This window comes from Xyrauchen texanus, chromosome 15, assembly GCF_025860055.1.
Source record: "Xyrauchen texanus isolate HMW12.3.18 chromosome 15, RBS_HiC_50CHRs, whole genome shotgun sequence".
NCBI lineage: Eukaryota > Metazoa > Chordata > Actinopteri > Cypriniformes > Catostomidae > Xyrauchen > Xyrauchen texanus.
The window spans coordinates 16,178,252-16,203,443 of NC_068290.1; the positions used below are offsets into that span (position 1 = coordinate 16,178,252).

Below are 25,192 nucleotides of genomic sequence, written 5' to 3' on the forward strand. Positions count from 1 at the left end.
ACCGGCACGCGCGAGAGAGAAAGTACATACGTCATGAGATGTGCAATATGTGTGCATACACACAGTCAGACACGCAGGCTCTCTCTCTCAAATATGATGATATATATATAAATATATATATTTTAAATTATTTGTTTTATTTTATAACATCATTATATCACAAAACTGTTTTGCGCATGTGCTACCGCTCTCACGCGCTATTTCAGTCACAATACAGACAGACAGCAGGCGACAACAAGCAAACCATGAGTCTGATAAAGCAAAAAATTACTGAGGGAAAACTTATGACAGTTCCAAATGATGCAGGAAAAGCTGCAATCTGGAAGCATTATGATCTTGTTGTTTCAACCAGTAAAGAGCCCAGTGGTTACGTGCAGTGTAGAGCTTGCAAAGCTGTCTTGGCGTATGACAGCAAAAAGACAGGTACATCTTCTTTACAGCGACACACTGACCGTGGATGCACTCGATCCAACAGCAGGCCTAGCCGCTAGTAACAACAGACAGTCATCTCTTTCGGACCATCTATCTCCAACAGCCAAGTCAGTACCAGCTTCTGTAAAATCTAATATAACAGAAAAATGTGTGGAGTTTTGCTGTCGGGATATTAGATCGTTTCATACGGTTGCTGGGCGAGGTTTTATTAACCTAAGCGCAAGACCTAATAAATGTGGGGGCTACATATGGCCGTGTCTCAGTGGACAGTGTGTTACCTGATCCCACAACCATCTCTCGGAGATGCAAGGAAACCGTGGCCTCCAAAAGACAGAAGCTGGTCAAAGAAATATCGGAGATCACGTCTGATATTAGTGTTGGGATGACCACTGACATGTGGACTGGCGACAATCGCAAGATCAGTTTCTTAACTATAACTTGCCACTACATCACACCTGATTTTTTGCTTCGAAGCAGAGTCCTTACAACAGCGATGTTCCCTCCTGAAGAAGCGAAAACTGGTGACAACATACGGAGAGAATTACAGAGACTGCTCGTATCTCTACTAGGATTTGATGCTTGTGTTATGAACAAAGTCGTCTGGGTCACTGACCAGGGATCAAACATGATTGCTGCACTCGCGCCATATCATCGACTGGATTGTCAGGACCATGTTTATAACACAGTTCTCAAACAAGCGCTTGATTCTGCCGAACTACGAGACAGCGCACCGGAGGTCACACAGACTTTACTGGCAGCAAAGGCACTTGTGCAATATGTCAAGCAAACGGGTATAATAAGTCAGTTATCAACAACTGTCAGGCAAATGTCAGACACCAGGTTTAGCACAGTGTTCCTTACCTTGGATTCAATTAAGCAGGTGTACGCAGAGCTTTGAGAAAAACTTGAAAGCCGAGGGGAAAGCCGTAAAATCGACGAAATCGTCTTGGAGTTCCTGCAGGAATTTCTTCGCCCATTTTACGAGGCTCAGAGGGAACTAGAGGGTGACCAGTACCCCACACTTAACCTGGTTGTTTTGTGGCACAAGAGGCTTAAGCGCCACTGCAGACCTGTGGCATCTGACAGTCCTCATCAGGCCATCATTCGTGAGCGGCATCTTGAATGGCTGAACCGTAAAATCAAAATCCAGACACTACATAAGCTTGCCATATTCCTTTGGCCAAAGTTCTGTCAGCTCCGCATGCTGTCTCTCCCTGACAGAGAGGATATCCAGCAAGAAGCCAGGCTTCGGATAGCCAGCTTTACCACAGGCAACGAGCCAGCTGAACGCGTGGCTGAACCGGTCACTAAAAGAAGCAAGACAGTTGCAGAGTTTGTTTAGTGGGTGAACGTGCCCCTCGGTGAAACCGCAGATGAAGTTACGCAATACTCCAGCCGCAACCACGACATGGAAGAAGAGCGGGATCTCTTGGGTTGGTGGAAAAACAACAGCGGTGTTTCCCCTTACTGTCAAAACTGGCCCGTAGTATCCTCAGCATCCCTGCAAGTAGCAGCAGCAGCGAGAGGAACTTCAGTGCAGCTGGACTAACTTTCAATCTGAGGAGGACGGCGCTGAAACCATCAACTGTCGATGCTGTTCTCTTCCTTCATAACTCACACTGAGAAGGATGTTTGTGTAAATAGTTTTGCAACAGTGCGTGAACTTTTTAAAGTTTAAAGTTTGAGTTCCAGAGAAATTTGTGAGTGTTACACCTGTTCGACCACAGCAAAGTTACGTAATTGGTAAGTTTTTTTCTCTTACTGCTGTGCTGCCTGCTGATAGGGGCCGCTGCGCCTACATGTAGCCTATTTGTTTAATGTTTATTTGTTTAATGTCAAGCAATCATTAAATACAACATAGCATATTGCAAAAATGGTATTTGCTGTGAGAAACAGAATGGACCTCGGGTTCGGGTCGGGTTCGGGCTTAATATGTAAATGTAATTGTCGGGTCGGGTCGGGTTAAATGATCGTGGGTACGGGCCGGGTTCAGGCTTCAGTTTAAAGCCTGTGCAGACCTCTACTGCGCGGTGATGCCAGGCATACAGAAAATGTGAAGATATGCAACTTGCTGGTAAATTTTTAAATCTTCAGTTTGGCACAATGATTGCATGTTAGGTGAGTAGATGGGCTTTCACAGTTGTCTGAGACGCATTAGGATGTGTTTACATTATACCTTTGAATAATTTTTTAGTTATTGGATCATAAAACATTTTGGCCATGTTTACCTGTAATCAGTGCTGTCCACTTGTTATCAGATCAAGATGGATGTTACTACCAAATGTAAACAGGGCCGTAGAGAGGGATGTACTGTACATTTTGTAATCATTTCCTTCAGTCTTTTTGGAATTATGTGAGTAACCTACTCCAGATTGTTCTTAAGGGTGTTCCTTCTGGATACCGTAAGCCTGGGCTCCCTATGCACTGTAAAGACCCTGAGGGGTTCACCTGGTGGCTGCTCGCACACCTGGCCAAGCTTGGAATGCACAATCGGAATGGAATTGTTCAACATAAGGTAGATTGACACTGGCTAGTAGGCTATCACATGAGTTTTAGCATGTTGCATGCAATTTTAGCTTTAGAAATATCATTAATTCTAAAGATAAACATTACTGATAAGATAAAAGGCTGAAGTTGTCAGTTTGTTATTCTTTCAGAAACAAGTTGAGGAAAATTGGGGATCTGTAATTGTCAAGTCAAGTCAAGTGGTTTTTATTGTCGTTTCAACCATATACAGTTAGTACAGTACACAGCAAAACGAGACAACGTTCCTCCAGGACCATGGTGCTACATAAAAACAACAAAGGACCAACATAGGACCACATGAGACTACACAACGAAATAAAATACCTATATAAACTACCTATATATACCTATATAAAGTGCACGTGCAAACATGTGCAAAAAGTACAGGACAGTACAACAAATTACTGACAATGAACAGGACAATAGACAGTGCAGCGCCGACCAGTACTCAGTAGTGCAAAAAGATGACAGTTTCTAAAAATGTAAACATAACATACTATGAGATAATGTTCTATGCACATAGCAGTTATTGAGGTAGCAGACAGTTATAAAGTGACAGTTATTAAAGTGCAACTCAGGACACGTGTGTGTCAAACCAGTCTCTGAGTATTGAGAAGTCTGATGGCTTGGGGAAGAAGCTGTTACACAGTCTGGCCGTGAGGGCCCGAATGCTTCGGTACCTCTTGCCAGGCGGGAGGAGGGTAAAGAGTTTGTGTGAGGGATGTGTGGGGTCGATCCACAATGCTGGTTGCTTCTTGGATACAGTGTTTTTTGTAAATGTCTTTGATGGAGGGAAGAGACCCCAATGATCTTCTCAGCTGTCCTCACTATCCTCTGCAGGGCTTTGCGGTCGAAGCGGTGCAAGTCCCAAACCAGGCAGTGATGCAGCTGCTCAGGATGCTCTCAATAGTCCCTCTATAGAATGTAGTGAGGATGGGGGTTGGGAGATGTGCTTTCCTCAGCCTTCGAAGAAAGTAGAGACGCTGCTGGGCTTTCTTGGTGATAGAGCTGGTGTTGAGGGACCAGGTGAGGTTCTCCGCCAGGTGAACACCAAGGAATTTGGTGCTCTTGGCGATCTCCACAGAGGAGCCGTCGATGTTCAGCGAGTGTGTTCACCTTGTGCTCTCCTAAAGTCAACAACCATCTCTTTTGTTTTGTCGACATTCAGGGACAGGTTGTTGGCTCTACACCAGTCCGTCAGCAGCTGCACCTCCTCTCTGTATGCTGACTCGTTGTTCTTGCTGATGAGACCCACCACGGTCGTGTCATCGGCGAACTTGATGATGTGATTCGAGCTGTGCATTGCTGCACAGTCGTGAGTCAGCAGAGTGAACAGCAGTGGACTGAGCACACAGCCCTGGGGGCCCCAGTGCTCAGTGTGGTGGTGGTGGAGATGCTGTTCCCGATCCGGACTGACTGAGGTCTCCCAGTCAGGAAGTCCAGGATCCAGTTGCAGAGGGAGGTGTCCAGGCCCAGCAGGTTCAGCTTTCCAATCAGGTGCTGGGGAATGATTGTGTTGAATGCTGAGCTGAAATCTATGAACAGCATTCGAGCGTATGAGTCCTTATTGTCTAGGTGGGTGAGGGCCAGATGGAGGGTTGTGGTGATGGCATCGATCCGTTGAGCGGTTTGAACGATACGCCAAACTGCAGTGGGTCTAGTGAGGGGGCAGCTGGGTCTTAATCTGCCTCATGGCGAGCCTCTCGAAGCACTTCATGATGATGGGTGTAAGTCGCGACGGGGCGGTAGTCGTTGAGGCAGGACACTGAAGACTTCTTTGGCATGGGGATGATGGTGGTGGCCTTGAAGCACGTTGGAACAACGGGCTGCTCAGAGAGATGTTGAAGATGTCGGTAAGAACATCTGCTAGCTGGTCTGCACATCCTCTGAGCACTCTGCCAGGAATGTTGTCTGGTCCAGCAGCCTTCCGTGGGTTGACTCTACGTAGAGTTTTCCTCACATCTGCCGTGGTAAGACAGAGCACCTGGTGCGTTGGGAGGAGGGGTGGACTTCCTCGCCATCACGTCGTTCTGCACTTCAAACCGGCGTAGAAGTCATTCAGCGCATCTGGAAGGGAGGCATCTTTGTCACAGGCAACTGATGTTGTCCTGTAGTTGGTGATGGCCTGGATGCCCTGCCACATGCGCCGCGTGTCACCGCTGTCCTGGAAGTGACTGTGGATTCTCTGGGCGTGTCGGCGCTTTGCCTCTCTGATTGCCCGTGACAGTTTGGCCCTAGCTGTTCTTAGGGCTGCCTTATCGCCTGCTCTGAAGGCGGAGTCTCGGGACCTCAGCAGCGTCGCACCTCCGCAGTCATCCACGGCTTCTGGTTGGGCGTGTGGTGATGGTCTTTGAAAGTGACATCATCAATGCACTTGCTGATGTAGCTGGTCACTGATGCTGTGTATTCCTCCAAGTTGGTAGAATCAGCCATATGTTGCAGCCTCCCTGAACATGTGCCAGTCAGTACACTCAAAACAGTCCTGAAGAGCAGAGATGGCTCCTGCTGGCCAGGTTTTCACCTGCTTCTGAAGCGGTTTTGTGCGTCTGACTGGCGGTCTGTATGCTGGAATTAACATAACAGAGATGTGGTCTGAGTAGCCGAGGTGGGGGCGGGGCTCCGCCCGGTACGCACCTGGGATGTTTGTGTAAACAAGATCAAGCGCGTTAGCCCCTCTCGTTGCAAAGTCCACATACTGATGGAATTTAGGGAGCACTGTCTTGAGATTTGCATGGTTGAAATCTCCGGCGACAATAAACAGTCCGTCGGGGTGAGCGTTCTGCAGTTCAGCTCATAGCCCCATACAGTTCACAGAGCGCTTCCTTAGCGTTAGCGCTGGGGAATGTAAACTCGGTTATGCAAACAGTGGTGAATTCCCGTGGTAGATAAAAGGTCTGCATCTAACAGTCACAAGCTCCAACAGCGATGAACAGTAACTAGAGACTAGCATAGAGTTCTTGCACCATTCGTGTTGATGTAAACACACAAGCCACCACCGCGAGTCTTACCGCAGAGAGCTGTATTTCTGTCGGCACGAAGCGAGGCGAGCCCGTCTAGCTGAATAGCGGCATCCGGAACTCTGTCGCTGAGCCACGTCTCCGTGAAAACAAAGACGCAGCAGTCTCTAAACTCACGCTGCGTAGCCTGCTGGAGTCGGATATAGTCCAGTTTATTGTCCAGGGAGCAAACATTTGAGAGCAGGATAGGCGGGAGAGCGGCCGGCTAGGGTTTGTTTTAGCCTAGCATGGACCCCGCCCTCTTTCCGCGCTTCCGCTTTCGCACACCGCTTCGACGTCCTCTCCCCGGCCACCGGCATCAGGCGACGCCGAGGGCTGGAGGCCTGGTCTCTGCAGCAAGCCGAGTACGCGTAGCGCCTCCTGCAGGGTCATCATGCAGCTTGGTTTTGCATGAGTCTTATATTTAAGTAGTGTCTGGCGATGGTAGACACGAACACTGGTTGCTCCGATGTCCATGTGTTGCAAAAGTCGGGCTTTTTTAACAAAAATAGCACCATTGTGGATCCGGAGTGGCCGCTGCGTGCTACCGCGCCGCCATCTTGGGCTGCTGAAGTCTAGTTGTAATCCAAAGGTAATGTTTGGTAATGGCTAGGTTTAAAATAATATTGATTGGTAGTTATTTGGTTAATGTGGTTGTTTGTCTTGTTGAGTGTTGTATTTGTACACCAATCAGTTACAACATTAAAACCGCCTGACAAATATTGTGTAGGTCTCCCTTGAGCCGACAAAACATCCCCAACCCGCATCTAAGAATAGCATTCTGAGATCATATTCTTCTCTCCACAATTGTACAGAATGGTTATCTGAGTTACCGTAGACTTTGTAGGTTGGAACCAGTCTGGCCATTCTCTGTTGACCTCTCTCACCAACAAGGCGTTTCCATCTGCAGAACTGCCCCTCACTGGATGTTTTTTGTTTTTGGCATCATTCTGAGTAAACTCTAGAGACTGTTGTGTGTGAAAATTCCACAAAGAGATCATCAGTTACAGAAATACTCAAACCAGCCCATCTGGCACCAACAATCATCCATGCGATTATCTAATCAGCCAATTATGTTGCAGCAGTGTAATGTATAAAATCATGCAGATACAGGTCAGGAGCTTCAGTTAATGTTCACATCAACCATCAGAATGGAGAAAAAAAATGTGATCTCAGTGATTTGGACTGTGCCATGTTTGCTGGTGCCACATAGGGCTGGGCGATAAACTGATATCAATATTTATCGTAATAAAAATACTCCATGATATCGAGTAATTTTCGATATTTAGCCTGTGTTCTACATCTAGACATGCGTGTTGCTAAAAACACTAGCAGTTTGGTTTTCTTATTGTATGTTTCCACTGGTGCGTGCTGAGCGAATGTGAGCGAACGCTTTCAATTCCTTCCTATGGAAGCCGAGCGTCAAGCTCGCGAGGTGGATTGTAAAATTGACAGCAGCATAGGACAAGCGCTTCCCTAGAATTGGGAGTGGCTTTGTGCAGATTTCTTATGCGTCAGTGGAAACGCAGCCTCAGACTCTATGAAGTTGATATTGCCCCCGCTATGCAGGTCACCATGTTCCGGATCCGGACACAAGATTGATTCCATCTTGACTGCAAGACATCATGACGACGATTACGCCCTCTCATCGTCTCTAGTGAGCAGCGTGACAAAACAACAGTGCCGGTTACATCATATCTGATCTTTCTGCGCTGTGTTCTTGAATATTTTTCTCTAGCACTGAAACACGTTTCACTGATGCCCTGTCCCGGTCCACACCTGCTTCCTCTTTTCCCCACATGTGAGTAAACGTGAGGTGCATGTTTCCAGAGCACCATTAGACCATAAAGTTTTTTCTTTCTAAATTTAGTTTTATTAATCAGCATGTTCCAAGCCTTTAATAATAAACAAATAGATTTCTGTTCTAATTTTGTGAAATGATTCAGATTGCATCATCTCTGACAAGGATGAAAGACAAAACAATTACAAGTTTGTAGCCTAGTCTTTCTCACTTTAATGAAAATAGAAAAATGGTCCATTCAGACTTTTACATTTTCAAAAGTTTCTCTCTGGAGGTACCCCTGAACACCCATACAGTATCATTCCTAAGTCACAAGGGCTTCTATACCCCCATACTTGGATATCTGTACGTAAATAAATATGAAAATAATTTTAATGTAAAACAAAATACAATATATATATATATATATATATATATATATATATATATATATATATATATACACCTTCATTATGATTCAAAATGAACAGATCATCATTCATATCCAACTGCACTCAATTGATAAACTCTATAAAATATTTTCATAGAAGATCCCTCAGACACCACTGCATTGGTGGTGTCTGGGCCCCAACGCAGTTTTGTAAAGACTATTTAGACTGTTTAGGATTTGTTTTCTCTTCTTTTTTTGGAAATTCAAAACAATTTGCAAATGTGATTGAATGTCGTGATAAATATCGATATCGAATGATATGAAAATAATATTGTGATAATATTTTTTGTCATATCGCCCAGTCCTAGTGCCACATGGGCTAGTTTGAGTATTTCTGTAACTGCTGATCTCCTGGGATTTTCATGCACACAACAGTCTATATAATTTACTCCGAATGATGCCAAAAAACATCAGTGAGGGGCAGTTCTGCAGATGGAAACGTCTTGTTGATGAGAGAGGTTGGCAGTTGGCACTGTTTTGGCGACATGAGGGGGACCTACACAATATTAGGAAGGTGGTTTTAATGTCATGGCTGATCGGTGTATCATAATGGCTTTGGTAGATACCTGTTTGCAGTGTGTGAACTACATGTCTTTTAAAATGCAAATATCATTATGATTATGTTTCAGAAAGCCGCACAGGAAGAGCAGATTCGAATGGTATTTCAATGCTGCATCAGTCTCAGCTTGATATGGGGCCCGAATGTCTGTGCTGTCACAATACTCTGGGAATATTACAGCAAAAATCTAGTATGTCATTATTTAAAGAACATATTTATATTTTATTCCTGCTTCAGTTGTTGGAGTCAGTACATTGTTTTATTAGTGCTAAATCAGATATTTTTTTTCTAGGGTTTCTATTTGACTTTGAATAGTATTTGATGAAGACTTGGCATCAGTGCTTAGTCTAGACCACATTTAACCCTCCTATGCTCTTCGGTCATCACTTTTTTAAATCACTTTTGCTGATTTAATAAAAATGGGTTCCTTTATCTGAGTCGTACAAGACTTGGTGACTTTTTCACCAGTTGCCATCTGAACAGACCAAAAAAAACGTGGGCATGATTAGAAAAGTCTTCAGTGGTCGTAAAAAAAACAAAGACATCTTTTGTCTTTGCGGTTAAAATTAATGGGAAATAAGTTGGTGAGACTAACACTGCCAGAAGGGAGAATGTAGAACACACACTCATGCACACATACACAGAAAACGAAGATCAAATGACAAAGTCTGAGTGACCCCAATGTATGAAAGTACTGTGGGAAAGTTTACACTTAGATGCAGATGCCTCACCTTCCAGAAAAAACACTAAATCTTTCTGTTATGGAAACAAAGACATTTTCCCACAGCTCTAAAGCCCCATTCACACCACAGCAACACCATTCCATTCATTTTCAATGAGAGCAAAGTGACTTCCAGCGACAGGAGCTGTCGTGACCGTTGGCAACAAAGATCGCCGTGGGGAGCGACAAGTTGAGAAAATTTCAACTATGCAAATTACGAACGACATTTGCGAGCGACTACCTATGATAGTGAAGACAGAGTAGCTTAGTTTGATTCATATATTGATATAAAGCTTGTCTTGTTTAATGATATGATGCATTAAGCACTGCTGCAGGTTATATAAAACACTCCCCTGCAGAATGTGCATTTTTAGAGGCAAAAGAAATGATTCCTTGTCAAATGATTATGATATTGTATGTTTTATCTGCAGTATCATCTGTAAACAGCATTTCAAACGCTACTATGGCCAGTTGTGCAGTCCACCAATAACGTTAGAGTGGCGGCAGCAGTAGGAACGCCCACCAGTGACACAGACACGGTGTGAAAGGGACTTAAGTTGTAAACGGTGCCTCTGCGAACCTTGCTCACAGCTTATTCTGTAGCAGCACCATGGCGAATCGCATCTATCAGCCATCTATTAGCTATTATTGTCACTACAGGATTTTAAAGTAATTGTTTTTATATTTTGTTCACCAGACGGCAGCAATCTCCCTCCAAAATGTCACATTCTCATATTTTCCTCATGTTTCAACCTATAGAAGTGTAGGTTTTTACTGTAAAAATGTTTCATAAATGTGCTTATTTGTATATGCAAATTAATGGTAAAATTTAGAATAAAATTATAAAAATTTCATAAAATCTCAGAAGTGCATAATTTTATTGTTATTACTTCAGGGAAGAATAAATGGCATCATTATTATCATCAAAATCATCTTTGTTCTTTCTGGTCAAAAATGACCAGGAGGACCAATGGTAGGGCTCATTTCTGAATCCCATAGGAGGATTATCTCTATCCTCCTCTCTCTGTTGCAACAGGCTAAAAGCTGCTGTAGCCCAGCATCAGTCAGCTCCAGAATTCACATGCTGCTTTACCACTCAGCCAACTCCTTCCATATATTCCTGTGTATCTTGGCCCTTCACCTGAGCCAGGAAAATGCTGGCATTGCCCCCTGGAGACATATCAAGGGCAGCTGAGAAGGGTGCAAGTGTTCTGAAGATTAATTTTGCTAATGTTTATAGTTTCTCTCAATTGTGCCTTTTTTTAAAAGTTGGAAAGATACTAATTTTATCTAGTTACCATTGCATACTGATCTCAGATGATCTATTGTCAGTCTGGTTTGGCTGTGGTGGGATGCCAGCAAGAGGCTAAAAAATGGGAAAAAATCTGGACTATGCTCAGCTACGTGTCATGCACAAATGCTAATAAGCTAACAAGAATAGTGGTTAATTCACCTTAACACAAGCAATCGGGCTTCCAGCAATGACGTGGTGGGGGCTTACTTGGCTGGCTTTGGGACCACCCCTATGACAACACACACAAACACATGCCACACAGGGAGGTGTGGGCTGTGCTGATGGCACTCCGGCTAGGAGTGTCCTCGGTGGGAGGCATGGTGCATTAATGAGATCGGCAAGGAGTGCGCTCAAGCTCGTACTCTGGGAATGAGCAGCATCTGCTCATGGCAGGGGTAAAAAGCTGTCCGGGATAAACAAACAACCAGACAGACAGGTGAACAAAAAATGCAAACAATATCTTTGGGAACCTTCCATTCATCTTTGGCTTCTTCTTTACCTAGGGTGTAGTCTTGTGTAGCCAGAAATTTTGCGGCAATATGTCTGTCCATAAGATGGCTTATTTTGGTCAAGAACCAACAACTTTGACAGGAAGAGCTGTCTGACTGACATGCTGAGCAACCTCTTTAAAAATAATAATATTGATTCTAATAATAATGTAATAGTTCTTTGAGGAAACAAATCTTCAAGTGTTTTATCTATTACTAATTTTTGTATTGTACTACACTTATCAATTTAAGAGATGATACTCGTGATATGGCTGATACGAGTTCAATGGAAGACTTTTATTATTTTTATATTATATATAAATATATAGTAAAATTATATATTTTACAGCCTCAGTTGATGATGCAAGTGAACTGAAATACTACAATAGTATGTCTATAAATGCACACAATAACACAGTAGGCCTATCTAAAAACATAAAATGAGGATTTAATAATGATGGGGATAAAATGTACTTAAATATCACAAAAAGCTATATAACAGTTACAAGAAGTCAAATTTAGTAACGTTAGTAATGTTTGATTCATACAAGACAAGCAATATTAGCTTCTAAAACCCTACCAGACAGCATATCCTAGCATTAAAGCAGGTAAACAACTTTGCCAAACAGATAACATAAACATCCATCCAGATTGTTGTGATGCTGTCTGGAACAGTGTGTGTGACTGAACTAAACTGTAGTTTGTTTCTTCTTTTTAATGGCTACCCGCAAACTAAAACAGTGCATTACCTCCATCTACTTTTTACATGAAAACCAGACAGCCGACTCTCCTTTACTATGTTCACGGACATGACGTAATGAAGAAAGAATGTACGTCATAAGCCAACGTTTTCGTGCCAAATCGAATCAGACAGCTCAAAATACAAATCATTTCATAGGCGCTTAGTGAATTGGGGTAAGGTAAGAACATTGTTTTGAACAATGATTGTGTATGTGTGTACTCAATCAATAATGGTAATTTGATAATTTGTAACAAAAAAAAACTTGCATAGTGCAGCTTTATGTACAGAACAGTACAGAATATGAGTGCAGACTATATCACAGAAGTAATTTAAAATACAAGGCCGAATATACAGTTCTGCTTGTGGATATCTAGATTACTTGCTTGTGTCTCAAACAAAACTGAATATCTTAAAGATTTGATGACACTAACTTAACAAACTGGCAAATGCAGTGATTTTTGCATCCTGAAAAGTCCTCATTGTATCAACCCAGTACCTTGTAAACAGGACTTTATCTCCTGGCAAATGGAAGCTGTGTCAAATCAGCCAATTAGATTAGTGCTTACTAGATAAAGATAGTGCATGCAATATGCATCGGACGGTAGTAAAAAGACTGTAGGCAGTCCGTCTGAAGCCAAGACTTCATTAGGTCAGTCTATGAAAGCTTATACCACATTGTCTTCGCGGCCTCTATCAATAACGGCAATGTGGCCCCTCTCCCCGTTGCCTTCCGTTATGTGTTTTTACCCAAACATTAGATGAATGCTCTAAGGCCTGCTTTAGTGCAGTATGTTTCTTAAGGAACCTGCAGGGTTCTGTTTGGGGCCAAACACTCAACACTAGAAAGAGGGGGAGCGGAGGGGGTCAATATTGATTTCTCCTCCTGTGCTGCAGCAAATTGAGCCGCACATGACAGCGCAGCTACCACCGTGTGCCTGAGTGTTTTTGACATTTAACATGGTCTTTAAAGGCATTTCACTCTGGTGCCTGGAGGATCAAACAACATCCACACACATACAAACTTGCACACACTGCTCACAGGCATGGAGATTTCCAGGAAGACATGGTTTCTGGAGCTTTACTGTGCGAGGAGGTTAACACTGAGTCGAGTACTCTGGATCGAGTGAGAGTGTCTTTGAAATGTGTTGATGGGTCCCAACACTTTTTACTGCTTTTTAAAGGTATTGCCGCATTTGTGTGGTGGTTCATGAAAATGTGCTGAAATGAATTAAATATTGATCAGTCTTGAGGCCACAAGGAAATTTTTTTTGTAGATGTTGATTGCCGAGGTGGGTTAGGTATCGCCTCATGATATGCTACATCATAATTGGATAGTGACTGAGACTGTGGCAAACATGCAAGAGAGACCCACCCTGTGTCTCGGCTCCACAGCTCCCTATGTTGTGAATCAGTATATCATGAACACGAATTTGGGCACTGGCAAGGGTACTGATCCACTGAACTCTGACTTATGACTCGGTCACCTGTGACACGATAACGAGCTACCGCATTTAAATGCAGCTAGTGTTATTCAGCAAAATAGCTGTATAAATGACACTATGCATTTTTGTTGTATATATTAAATCTTACTGTGTTATTATACATTTTATCATTTTTGTATTGTAGTCGTGAAGTGTATTTTTAACACAGAAAAAGCATCTAAAAACCATTTAAAAGATTATTTCCCTTGCAATGACGTTATTATGTATGAAAGGCATAACAGACAACATCTATTTTAAAAACAAAATAAGGCTTTGACTTCATAGATTTACACTTGTACTTGTCGTCTTATGACTTGAAAGACTTCAAAAGACATGACGACATTTCCGGTACGGAAACATAGTGAGCAACAATGCTCCATGGTTTGTAACGGTGCATTTTTGGAATTTTGTAGGGAGCGAATGGTTCAATGCACTGTAACGATTTTGCGATTGAGACAGATCTAGAAATGGCCAACTGACTGATCAATGCTCTGACTTCTGAAATGGGGAGCTGATTGAGATGCACCACTAGTGAGTCCAGGAGAAGAACTGAATCAGTGGGATACGTGTCCACCTCATAGAAGTGTCCCTGACTGAACTGAGAAATGCAGAGTTTCTGCTTATTTACCTTCCGGCTTCTTCATTAATTTAACTTTAGGAACTTGTATGAAATTACACAAAGAATATAAAAAAAACATAAATCTAAAGATTTTTATGCAATGTTGTGAGAGAACAGTTGCAATATATTGTAGCGGTAAAGTCCACTTGTTTAAAGGGCACCTATTATGGCATTTAAAATAAGTCCCCAACAACAGTTCTACATGCATGCAATGACAAAAAAAACACTTTTGTTGTCTTATAATATGCATTTATGTTTACCTGATTTGCTCACCGACTCCCAAATTATTCGTTCAACGACTCATTTTTCCAAACCCCTCCTTTGCGTGACGCTAATCTGCGGTGATTGGTCAGATGACCCAGTCAGTTGTGATTGGTATACTCTGTGCAGAGATTGCCGGAAACGGAACGCCCATCACCGCTTTGTAATAAAAAAATCAAAATCAGAGAAGGAATTTGAGCTGATTTATGTTAGCGATCATAGCCCAAAGTTCGGTGGTAAACAGTAAACACCCAATCAGTTATTGTTTGAGTTAGCCCAACGCATAAACATATTGATAAAGCACTGCATTACTACAAATTATTGCTCTATTCTTTATGACAACTCCAATAACATCGACAAACATTTTACATATTTCAAAAAAATTGACATTGGAGACCTAGAAGCTGCGCTGAGCGTAACTTACACAACACACACAAATACTTATTAAGCATGCTAAAAAACACATAAAAGCAACAATTATTAATAAAACTTACAGGTTGTGATTCGGAGGAGGAAGCTGATCCAAATAAACTTGGTACTGAACCTTCCTTCAGTATCAACCGGCTCGCGAATCCACACTTGAAAGCATTCATGTTCGTAAAGCAATCGTCATTAAAATGACGCGAACACAGCACAAGGTTCGGGCTATACTTGTGTGGTATAGTTGTAAATATAAACTCTAGCCACTGATTCTTCACATGCTCGTCCCTTATGGAGCCAGAACAGTGACTTTAAAATTTGGCATCAAAAATTAAAATTGGTATTGAAAACAAAAGCAGAACTGAAAAAGGAAACATTGGCATTGAAACATTTGTATTGTAAACAGTTGTGTTGGCATTGAAACAAGTATTGGCACTGAAAAAATTAAAAAATTAAAATCTTACAAATATTATTTTATTTTATTGGGATTTATTTGTATTTTTCGATGACAATCTTAAGATTTTTTCATCATGTCACTCTTTTTCAGTGACAGGTTTTTTTACAATGTCAGTTTTTTTCAGTGTCACTGATTTTCAGTTTCAACTTTCTGTCACTGTTTTGGCGTGGAGAGTGGGAGGAGTCTGAGGGAGGGGTAAGTAGAGCATAGTTTGCATATAATTTGCATATAGGCATACTGAAGAAGTAGGCCTGCGTCACTTTTCTGGAACCCGCGCCGTCTGCTCTGAAGGCTCTTGTATGGTGGCGTTATAAAAAATAAAAATAAAAAAAATGTCTAGTTTACCTGGAACTTCCAAACCACAAGTAAGTCTGTTTTTCCCCTGCCATTTACATGTTTATTCACGTGCAACCTGGCCGGTTTGGTTAACTTTTAACGGCAGTTATGCTGTTTTTTAGACGTCGACTGGAACATGTAATACATATTACTGCTTTTCTCAGTTTACCTGCCACTGGCAGATGAGCCAGAGCGTTTATATGGACCCATGCGTCTGAAATAAAGAATGAACTAACTAACTAAATGGGGACGATGGGTAAATGGTAGCTAATGTTAAGTGTCCAGTCCTTTGATGTCTTCTTTCTTCTTCTTTAGGAGTTGGAGGCCAGTGTTATTGCTGCTGCACAAGGCCTCATAAACGTGCTAACACAAAACATTCAGCAGCATCACACCCCAGCACAGCAGAATCCATTGCATGAGCACCAGAGTCGACAGCAAGCACAAACAACAAAACAAACTGTGCAGGAGGAGATGACCAGGTGTCATTTAACTTATTTGTGATCATATGTTTGACTTATTTGATGGAGAGTTGTATTTCATAATGTTGATTTATACACTTACTGTTAACCTCCTAAACATGCAGGTCATTTCCTGGCTTCTTTACCAAAAGAAAGGCAAAAACTGCTTTTCACCCTTACAAACCACTCCAGGGAAGCCGAAAGTCTGTAAGATATTCAGTGTGTATGTATATTTGGTGAATAAGGGCTGTACCAGCACACCTTCTGCAGCTGAAGAGCTGGAGTTGAGCCAAGCAGGGTTGGGGAAGAGGTCCCTCACTTTGACGGATGATATGAGCCATGAAATGGTATTACAACCACTCTTTTAATTGAAATTAATCTTCTTTTTGGCATTACAGTAACACATTATTATTATTATTATTATTATTGTTATTAATAAACTTGTCAATATAGTTATTATGATGCTATTACTATACAAAACAATTTAAAGTATTATACTGTTATTTGTTTTGTTTTTTATACTGTCCTTTTTAAACCTCCTTTTCCCATTCTGTTATTATTTCTCAGGTAAATAAAATTCTCATTGAAGAATATCCCAAAATGGAGGGGTGGAAGGGTGGTTGTTCTACAAGGCTTCAGGTGTATACCATTTTCAAACACCTTTCATTTTGATGGTGCAGGAACACTAACATTCAAAATTCTTTCTCTCACTTTCTGTGGTGCAGGTGGCCACGGTAGAAGGAAATTGCTTGCCATTCCTCCTGATATAGATGGTTATACTGGTAGACTTATTCGCAGTGTTTCGGTGCTGGGAAGACGACCATGTACATTGTTCCACTGCAGCAGGACCTTGATCTTACTCCACTGCCATCTGATGCCACTGAATTTCAAAAAATGCCTAAGGCTGCATGCCAAGTGTGCAAAGAAAACATGCCTCTGCATATCCTAGCATTGCACATCGAGGATTGTATGGAGTCTGCAGCAGATGATGATGATGTTAATGCATATAACAGAGAAGATATTGCAAAACAATACATGTATATGGTAAAATATCATCATATTGTTTTTGTCTATGGTAACACTATGTCCTAACACATAAAACCTCAATATATGTGTGTAAGTGAAGAATAAAATATACTAATGATGCTAAATTCGATTTTGACGTTAGGAAGCAAGAATTAAACCCTGTACCGTAGTAAGATAACTTCATAAAGTGCTTTCTGTTTCTCTGTTTTTAAGACAATCGAGATCATATTCTGCTTGCAAAAAAGTGTCTGTAAATTTTTATCTTAAGGTATCCATGTCGTAGCATTGATTATTTCTCCTATGCATTTATGGTACAGCTGTCTGTTACTTTACAGGACTGTCAAAATGAGGTCCAGGTTCTTTCTGTCACAAACTCACCACCTGTTCACCCTAACAAGGAGTCCAGAGATTGTGACCAGGTAATAATTTTGAGCTGATATCTTGAAAAATATGTGAAATTGCAGAGAGACCTGATGAAATTGATTTGAATATATGTTGTCTACTACAGGATAGAAAGGAATGCCCTATATGTTGTGCCTGCTTTCCATCAGATGAAATTGTTCTGCATGCAAGCCTGTGTGGTGAAAGGTTTGCCATTATATCATGTTATCATATACATTTTATTTCACAACATATTGTCTGTTAAAGCGGTGTCTCCTTGTAAGATAATATAATAATCTACAATGCACTACATCCGAAATTTCAGATTAATTTAAATATAATTTGCATCTTTGTTTTGTCTTATCCTTCATAATGCACAAGAAACACTGTGATAGCACAAGATTGCAATGGCAGGGTCACTCAATGGGCATCTAGGTTTACAAATAGGTCCAAAATAACATCAGTAGAATGCCTTTTAGAATGCCAAAATAACATCAGTAGAATGCCATTGTTTTTCAGGTGTGCTGAAATATAAACATTGATGTATTATTATTGAAAATTGAAAGTTTTAATGTGTTTTTGTTGACCCTTTTCAGTCTACAAGACACGTTGAACTACAGTTCAGACAGCTGTGTGCTACATGAGGGAAGCTTATCTATGGCCGACATGTCTAGGTGAAATTTAGGCATCAATTACTTCTTTTTTTCATCAGTCATTTGCTTAAGATGTCATTAAATTCAAAGTTAAGTAATTTTTTATTTTTTGCTGCTTTTTAATAGTGATGATGATGTACTCCAGTGGCTTGCAAGCCAAGTAGATGCAAGCAAAGATTTTAAGATCTGCATCACCCGGGACAACCTTTTCCAAAGAGGCCTAATTCAGTGGCAGAGACAGAAGAAGGGCTCACCTGTTAACAAACTCAATGTGACTTTTATTGGCGAAGCTGGAATCGACACTGGAGCATTAAGTAAAGAATTTTTGACTGGTAATGTATATTTAGGACAACCTCTGGCACCAAACACTACTGAAATCAGGTTCATAGGTGCAGTATTTTTTATTTACTGAACTGTGTTTTCTGTCATCAATTATTTAGAAATGATGCATGGTATTGAGAGGCTGACTGTTTGAGGGCAGTGGCAAGAAGGGAAAGAGTCCTGTCTACTCGATTTGTGACCTAGAAAATGGTTTCTACAGGTTAGCATTGTTTTAAAGTTGTCCTACATTATGCAATTTATACAAAAGTAAAAAGGTGCAATTACAATGTCTGCACTGTTTGTTGATGACTTGCAGAACTGCAGGAGAAATATTTTCTGTCAGCCTAGCTCAGGGTGGCCCAGCACCATGCTTCTTCAGAAATTGGTGTTACCAGTTTCTTACAACAGGGGACTGATGATCTGCAGCTGACCAAAGATGACTTGGATGATCTTGAATATGCTTTACTCATAGAAAGGGTGAGTACATCTGCAAAACCATTAAAGGCTTTTCTTAATGTACATTTCATTGCTTTACTATTAATGTGTTTGTTGTAATTTTAGGTGGAGTCAGCAACTGATCTGACACAGTTCACAGATGAAATCGTGAGTTGTGGTTACACAGGTTTGCTTAAGTTGGACCAAAAGGACAGTATCATAAGGTCGGCATTTATTTTCCAGAGAAACAATTTTTATATAATTAATTTTGATGCACACCGCATCAGTAGCCACTTTAACAGTATAGTGTTATTACTGTTTTTAGAAATGCATTTGAATTTAAAATATAAATTTGTACAGCCTTGTCTTAGTCTTAATTTAGTTGTGTGGAAAATAGCATATTTCCCTTTTATTTATGAGTCTTCTGCAAAACTTTGTTCCCTGTTCTCGATAGAGCCATTGTTTTGCATGCTACAATGCGTCTGACTCCTATGCTTCAGCAAATTAGAAATGGGATGAAGGTATACAACCTTCTGGATGTGATTGGGAAGCATCAAACTCTCTGCTCAAACCTGTTTGTCCCCAAAGAGGATGATGACAGAGTAAGGATGCTGGACATTAAATCATCCTGATTTGCTTTACTGCTATGTACTTGATTATAATCTTAGAAACCCTACAGGTTGTAGTAGTAGAGCTGTATCTCTTTATGATTGATACTATTATATTTTTGTGACTGTTATTGCTTTTCTTAACCTTTTTTGTTTTGGAAGAATACAAAGTCATGTAAAGTGGACTGTGGTATTTCTGTGTAGTCAACCCACCTCTTTTTTTTCCTTTTGCCCCACCACCCCAGCCGGATGCTGATTACATAATGAGTATCCTAGTCCCTGAGCTGAGTGAGAAGGGAAGTCCAAGGCAAGCAAGAGAAAATGCAATCATCAACTTCCTCCAGGACTTTCTACAAGACCTGGAAATCACAGGTTTGATTTAAACTGTCTTTATCACATGTTGAAGTACTATACAAATTTGTTCTCCATCTTTGATTAGGGAGCTGAATATTAGCACTCCACAAAAAGGACCATCAATATATTTCCTTTTAGAAACATTAATGTTGTGGTTAGTGGTGGGTGGGCAATGCTTATGGAAAAATGGTCCAGGTTTTGAACTTCACTAGAGACTTTCTGGACTTTGCCCTCCACATCCCAAAGACATAAGTTACAATCAAAATACATGTTTCTTAAGAAAGATATTTCCACCATAAATTCCCAGAATACAGGAATATTGTTTAAGATTAATGTGTCCCTCCAATGTTGAATGGAAAAATATGCCTGTAGTGACAACATAGTATATACTACAAATGTAGTCAAAAGATGTCATACTGTATATCTGGAATTCTTTTGGATAACATTATTCTAGAACTATTCCTATCATTGTTTTGTTTTTTATATTAAATAGAAATGAATGCAGCAAGGTTAGTTGAAATAGGCCTTTGGGATAAATCATGTAGATTGGTAAATAGGGTTGGCTTCTTGCAGTGTTTGATTTTTACATCATTGTACTCAACTACTCTGATTTGTTTTATCATGCAGGTCAGAATGAAGACCAGCAAATGTGTGAGCCTCTGACCCAAGAGGAGCTGCTTAGTCAAGAAGGGCACTGGAATCAACAAACACACGTGAGCCTGTCTGTCCCGACAGTGATGCAGTGGTTAACTGGACAAAGGCACAAGCCCCTTCTTCCATCAGAGAGGGCCGATTTTAAAATAAATCTAAGATTTGAACACCACTGTAATGAAAAAATGCCAGGTCACCAAATTTGTTTCCCACTTGTAAGTGCCTGCACAAATACAATAACTATTCCCGTTGAACATATGAAAACATACAAGGAGTTCAGAGATATATTGACAGTAGCAATCAGAATGGGTAGAGACTTTGGGCGAGTTTAGAGGTCATTTTTTGACCACTGATGTGTACTTCTCCAAATCAGGCAGTATTGTGAATTTTTGGCATTTCTAATGGCATTTTTGTTAAATGTGTTCAGTGAGCTATTTATTATTCTGTGAGAGTCTTAACAAAAAAAAAGACAGCTAGCACAAATCAAACCATAAAAATGGCTCAACATTAGTGTTTGGTTCTTCCATTGTTTTAAGTTGGGACCACTGCTGACCCTTTATTCGAAAAAGGTCTTAAGAACTCTGTATTTGCATTTTGTTTACAGAGCACTGACAAATGTACATGTAATATAAACCTTGAAATGTGATGTTCTTCAATTCAGTGTTACTTGTACTATTGAAAAGTTGAAATTGTTCAGTTTACCACATACACATTAGTTTCAACATGTATATGGGGCAAATTCATGTCATCCAAGTGGAATCAAATGTGTGGGGGTTTACATTTACTAAATCGGCAGCAAAAATTAACTTGGTTGATGTCAAAACAATAAATGAACATAATGCCTATGGCCTTTATCATTTTTCTTTTTCATTGTGAATATTAACTGAAATGTTTTCCTTGAGTGTCTAAACTCTAAACTAAAGCATTATACTGTAAAGGGGAACTGATGAGTTTTCCACTTTTAAAAAATGCATTTCACTGAAGATCAAAGTGTACAAATCTAGTTTTATTTTAAATTCTTCATTACCAAGACATCAAACATAGCATGTTGAGTTGAGTTGATCTGTCTAATGCTATTTAAGACGCCAGATTAGAAATATCTACATACACTAGATTTATGTTTAACAAATAAAAACTGTTTAAAGTTGTGGGAGGTTCATTTGGTTGTTTAAAACAAGTAACGGCAGAATAAAACTAGATATCTTTACCATGGCAGACTGAGTTGTTTATATACTGCATAGTAAAACATATCCAACACCGTCCCCACAATAATTTCAGATAAAACATTTAAGTCACAAAAAACATTGAACATTTATATTACAGACTGCATGTTATCCTGCCAAGTTTGAATGATGTGTTACATAGTCAAGCGCAGCCTTGTAAATGTCTTTTCCATTGTCCTGGGAGGGACTGATAGGATTGATGGCTTCCCTCAGTCCAGCCATAGCCTGTGGCCCCAGAGGGCACTGGATGGGTGGTAGAACTACTCCACTAGCAGCAGCAGCGGCGGCAGCTTCTTGTCTGTCAGGGTTGAAATCCAAGAAGTGATCTTGCAAATCCTATAAATGGCAAGTAATTTTGTTAACACTTTGCAATTGCCTTGTGTACTTTACACATTTGATCTTCAAATAATTACTTATAATTTGTTTATAATACAAAAATATTGAATTGCCGTTAAAATGTATTTAGACTTCTGATTTGATACATTTTAAGATTGAAACAATTGTGACAAATAATGCAAAAATAGGAGACAATGGGTAAACCTGATTAAAATAGCTTGGATTCAACATTTTTGAGGTCTACCTCTAGATTCTCTGGAGCAGCCACAGGATACTGGAGCAATCCAATGGTCCAAAGTTGATTGGGAGTCAGGTTTTGTTCCGTTCAGCAGAGGATGGTTATCCCACCCGGCTGTAAAAGTGTCGAGGTCCATTTGGAGGCGTGGTACAAATATGTACTGGGCACAGAATAGCTGAAGGCTGTTGGAGGGATCAAGCAGGCACTCCTCTTCAAGACCATGAAGTAACTCATAATATACCCTTGTTACTGCCATCCACACGTCACGCCATAAGCGCTCCACCCTTTGAGATCAAAAATACAAAAAGTGCACCAGATTAAAAAGTACAATCGCAGCCAGGGGTTCACTGCCATCCATTACCTAGGAAACAAAAGGTTGAAATCATCTATATTTTGTTTCATTACAGATAGACTCTCTGTAGAAAGTGTTTCTCTGGGGTTGCCAAATATACCCAGGCTACCTGGGTGGCCCGCTCAAGTAAAGTCCATGTGTGGGAAACATTTACTCAGGTTAACGTAGGTAAGCACTAATTTTCAGTCAATGTTCTTGATTTGAACAAATATACAAGACTCAGTCTCCCCACATGTATAGAGTCGTGAACAATAACCTTATTTGGACACTGCATCTCTTTAGACGTAGGAAGGATTAATGCTTCCTGTGAGGATGTATCCTTAAGATTTGGTACTACACAGTGTTCACTGTATTGCTGTTGCCAATCTCCTGGCTGGGCATCAATAAGAATGAATGATTTTGAATAAGAATGAATTAATTTTTACTTTTATCATTTTTAATGAAATAATTTCTGGTGAAGACTATTTACTGGATTATCCAAATTTACTAGGACAGAGATGTTGGTGTTACAGTAATGCTTTGAGCATCAAAAATAAAAAGCACATTCACCTCCATTGTCTTTTGTGTGAAACAAAAGTGTTCGTGACTGACGGGGGGTGGGGGTATGTGTTAGGGTTACCTAAAAGAAACATAACTTTGATATTTACCTTTGATTATGCACACTTTTTCCCGACATGTAGCTTGCTCTGCCACAGCCACGAACAGTGAACATGCATTGAGCAATGCCGACATTTTCGACCCCTTGGTCTCCTCTAACTCTAAATAATCACATAAGAAACAGAGACAAAGTCAAATGTTTTTGGTCAATGAATTTTGATAAAAAGACAATCATGCTCTTGCTGTTTTCTTACCTTAATGGAAAGCCAAACTTTTCAACTGAGCTCATGAAGAAACCAAGTGCTGTTGATGCCTTGTTATTATTTGCAGAACCCAGGTACATTATCTGGATCATAGTAACAAAATACTTATGTGAATGTGCCATACTAAATAGAATATAGTAATACTAGGCTCAGCCACATTGTTTTGAAAGTGTCAAATGTTTACCTTTCGTGAATACCCATCAATCCCAGCAAAGATAACAATTCCATATCTGAAAGGAAAAATTCATTTTCAGAAAGTGTATCACCTCTTAAAATTATAATAGCTCTACATTGTGTACACAAATTATAAAGATGGTCAATTCAGATTTTATTAACCATGAACCCATGTAACCTTTACAATCTTTATTTGTAAAAGCTGCACTTTAGATGGGACATCCTCCTATAATATGAGAAATGAAGCAAGCCTCAGTGTATATATTACTGTTTTTCTCTTCTTTATTTCATGTAACAGTCAAACCAATGTTGTACACATAGCCATTATGTTTAGCAACAGCAGATTTTTTCCTGACTGTATGTCATCCTCATCCTGTTTTTTTAATGGTAAACCAATGCATTTACTGCCTAACGCTAAAGAACCATGCAAAAATAATCAAGCCTTCTTGAGGAATGTTTTTAATTTACAGCATGCACACTGATCCACAGCGTGGAATGGATTAAGAGTCACTAGCACAAATCATAAAATAGATACCCATTCACATGTTGGAATTTTATAGAATGGCGGCACAAACTAACTCTATGTGCAGCTTCATTAATAAACTGTATTAAAAAGGTTTTTTATTGAAATACAGCTCCAGCAATCTATAGCCCATGTTGTAATGGCATACAAAATCTACCCGCATCCTTCAAACGTTGTAAAAGCTCAATTAAGAGACTCACTCTGCAAACTATTTCAACAAACATTTATGAATATAAATATATGAACATATAACAATATTCTTGTGAAACACACACACACTAACACACACACACACACACAAACACACCTGATAAGTTTGTGGTTTGTGTCCACGTGGAACAGTGAGTGGGGACCCTTGACAGAATATGTTCTTCTAGCAACACAGCCTAAACGTGCCATTCTCTCCAAGATCCCTGCAGAATCCACCCTGTGCATGGATGCTGAAACCTGGTCCCATCTGACACGGTGTCCCATCGCTTGCAGTTCACCCTTCATCATTCTATAACCTATATGCGGCATCTTCAATTTAACTGAGCGCACAAGATTGTCCAGCTCCTCATCTGTGAGATTGCTGTATGATCCCGTAACTGATAGTCCATACTCACGCATCCGCCGGTACACTGTCCTTTGCAGACACCCAGGAGCTTAGCTACACAGGGGATGGGCAACTGCATATCGATTAGGTTTTGAAGACATTCTGTTATGCTGATGACACCCAGCTCTACCTCTCCACCAAACCTTCGTTCACTTCCCGCCCACTTCCCTCACTGATTGTATTACAGAAATAAAAACCTGGTTTTCCCAAAATTTTCTCAAATTAAACAGTGATAAAACTGAGGTTCTTCTCATTGGCACTAAATCGAATTTATCCAAAACCGACAGTTTTTCAATCACTATTGATAACTCCTCTGTTTCACCCTCCCCCAGGTTAGGAGTTTGGGTGTCATCCTTGACACCACATTATCTTTTCAGTCCCACATCAATAACATTACCCGGTCTGCCTATTTCCATCTACTGAAACATTAATCGCCTCCGC

At 40.5% G+C, this 25,192-nt stretch overlaps 2 protein-coding genes and 1 pseudogene across 2 annotated transcripts; 2 read left to right on the forward strand and 1 right to left on the reverse strand.

The window, feature by feature from the left end:
* The first annotated feature begins 925 nt into the window (after nt 1-925).
* The window catches only part of LOC127656169 (protein MMS22-like), a 38,890-nt pseudogene continuing 14,623 nt past the window's right edge, over nt 926-25,192 (forward strand).
* LOC127656226 (uncharacterized) lies at nt 16,838-18,539 on the forward strand. The gene is made up of 5 exons (XM_052144430.1): nt 16,838-17,065; nt 17,383-17,466; nt 17,556-17,635; nt 18,025-18,102; nt 18,208-18,539. The coding sequence occupies exons 1-5, from the start codon at nt 16,844-16,846 to the stop codon at nt 18,491-18,493; spliced, it is 750 nt and encodes a 249-aa protein (XP_052000390.1). The 5' UTR covers nt 16,838-16,843; the 3' UTR covers nt 18,494-18,539.
* LOC127656225 (uncharacterized) lies at nt 21,520-24,754 on the reverse strand. The gene is made up of 6 exons (XM_052144429.1): nt 24,464-24,754; nt 23,644-23,689; nt 23,451-23,542; nt 23,247-23,357; nt 22,254-22,531; nt 21,520-22,009 (listed from the first exon to the last, which is right to left on the reverse strand). The coding sequence occupies exons 1-6, from the start codon at nt 24,673-24,675 to the stop codon at nt 21,975-21,977; spliced, it is 774 nt and encodes a 257-aa protein (XP_052000389.1). The 5' UTR covers nt 24,676-24,754; the 3' UTR covers nt 21,520-21,974.

Bases quoted from the DNA above. Each gene is read 5' to 3' on its own strand.
- LOC127656226 (XM_052144430.1), top strand. From the start codon at position 16,844: ATGTACATTGTTCCACTGCAGCAGGACCTTGATCTTACTCCACTGCCA. The intron at 17,467-17,555 runs GTAATAATTTTG...TGTCTACTACAG, and splicing joins AGTCCAGAGATTGTGACCAG to GATAGAAAGGAATGCCCTAT. The intron at 17,636-18,024 runs GTTTGCCATTAT...GACCCTTTTCAG, and splicing joins GCAAGCCTGTGTGGTGAAAG to TCTACAAGACACGTTGAACT.
- LOC127656225 (XM_052144429.1), bottom strand. From the start codon at position 24,675: ATGCCGCATATAGGTTATAGAATGATGAAGGGTGAACTGCAAGCGATG. The intron at 23,690-24,463 runs GTGTGTTTGTGT...TTTTCCTTTCAG, and splicing joins ACAAACCACAAACTTATCAG to ATATGGAATTGTTATCTTTG. The intron at 23,543-23,643 runs GTAAACATTTGA...ACTATGATCCAG, and splicing joins TTGATGGGTATTCACGAAAG to ATAATGTACCTGGGTTCTGC.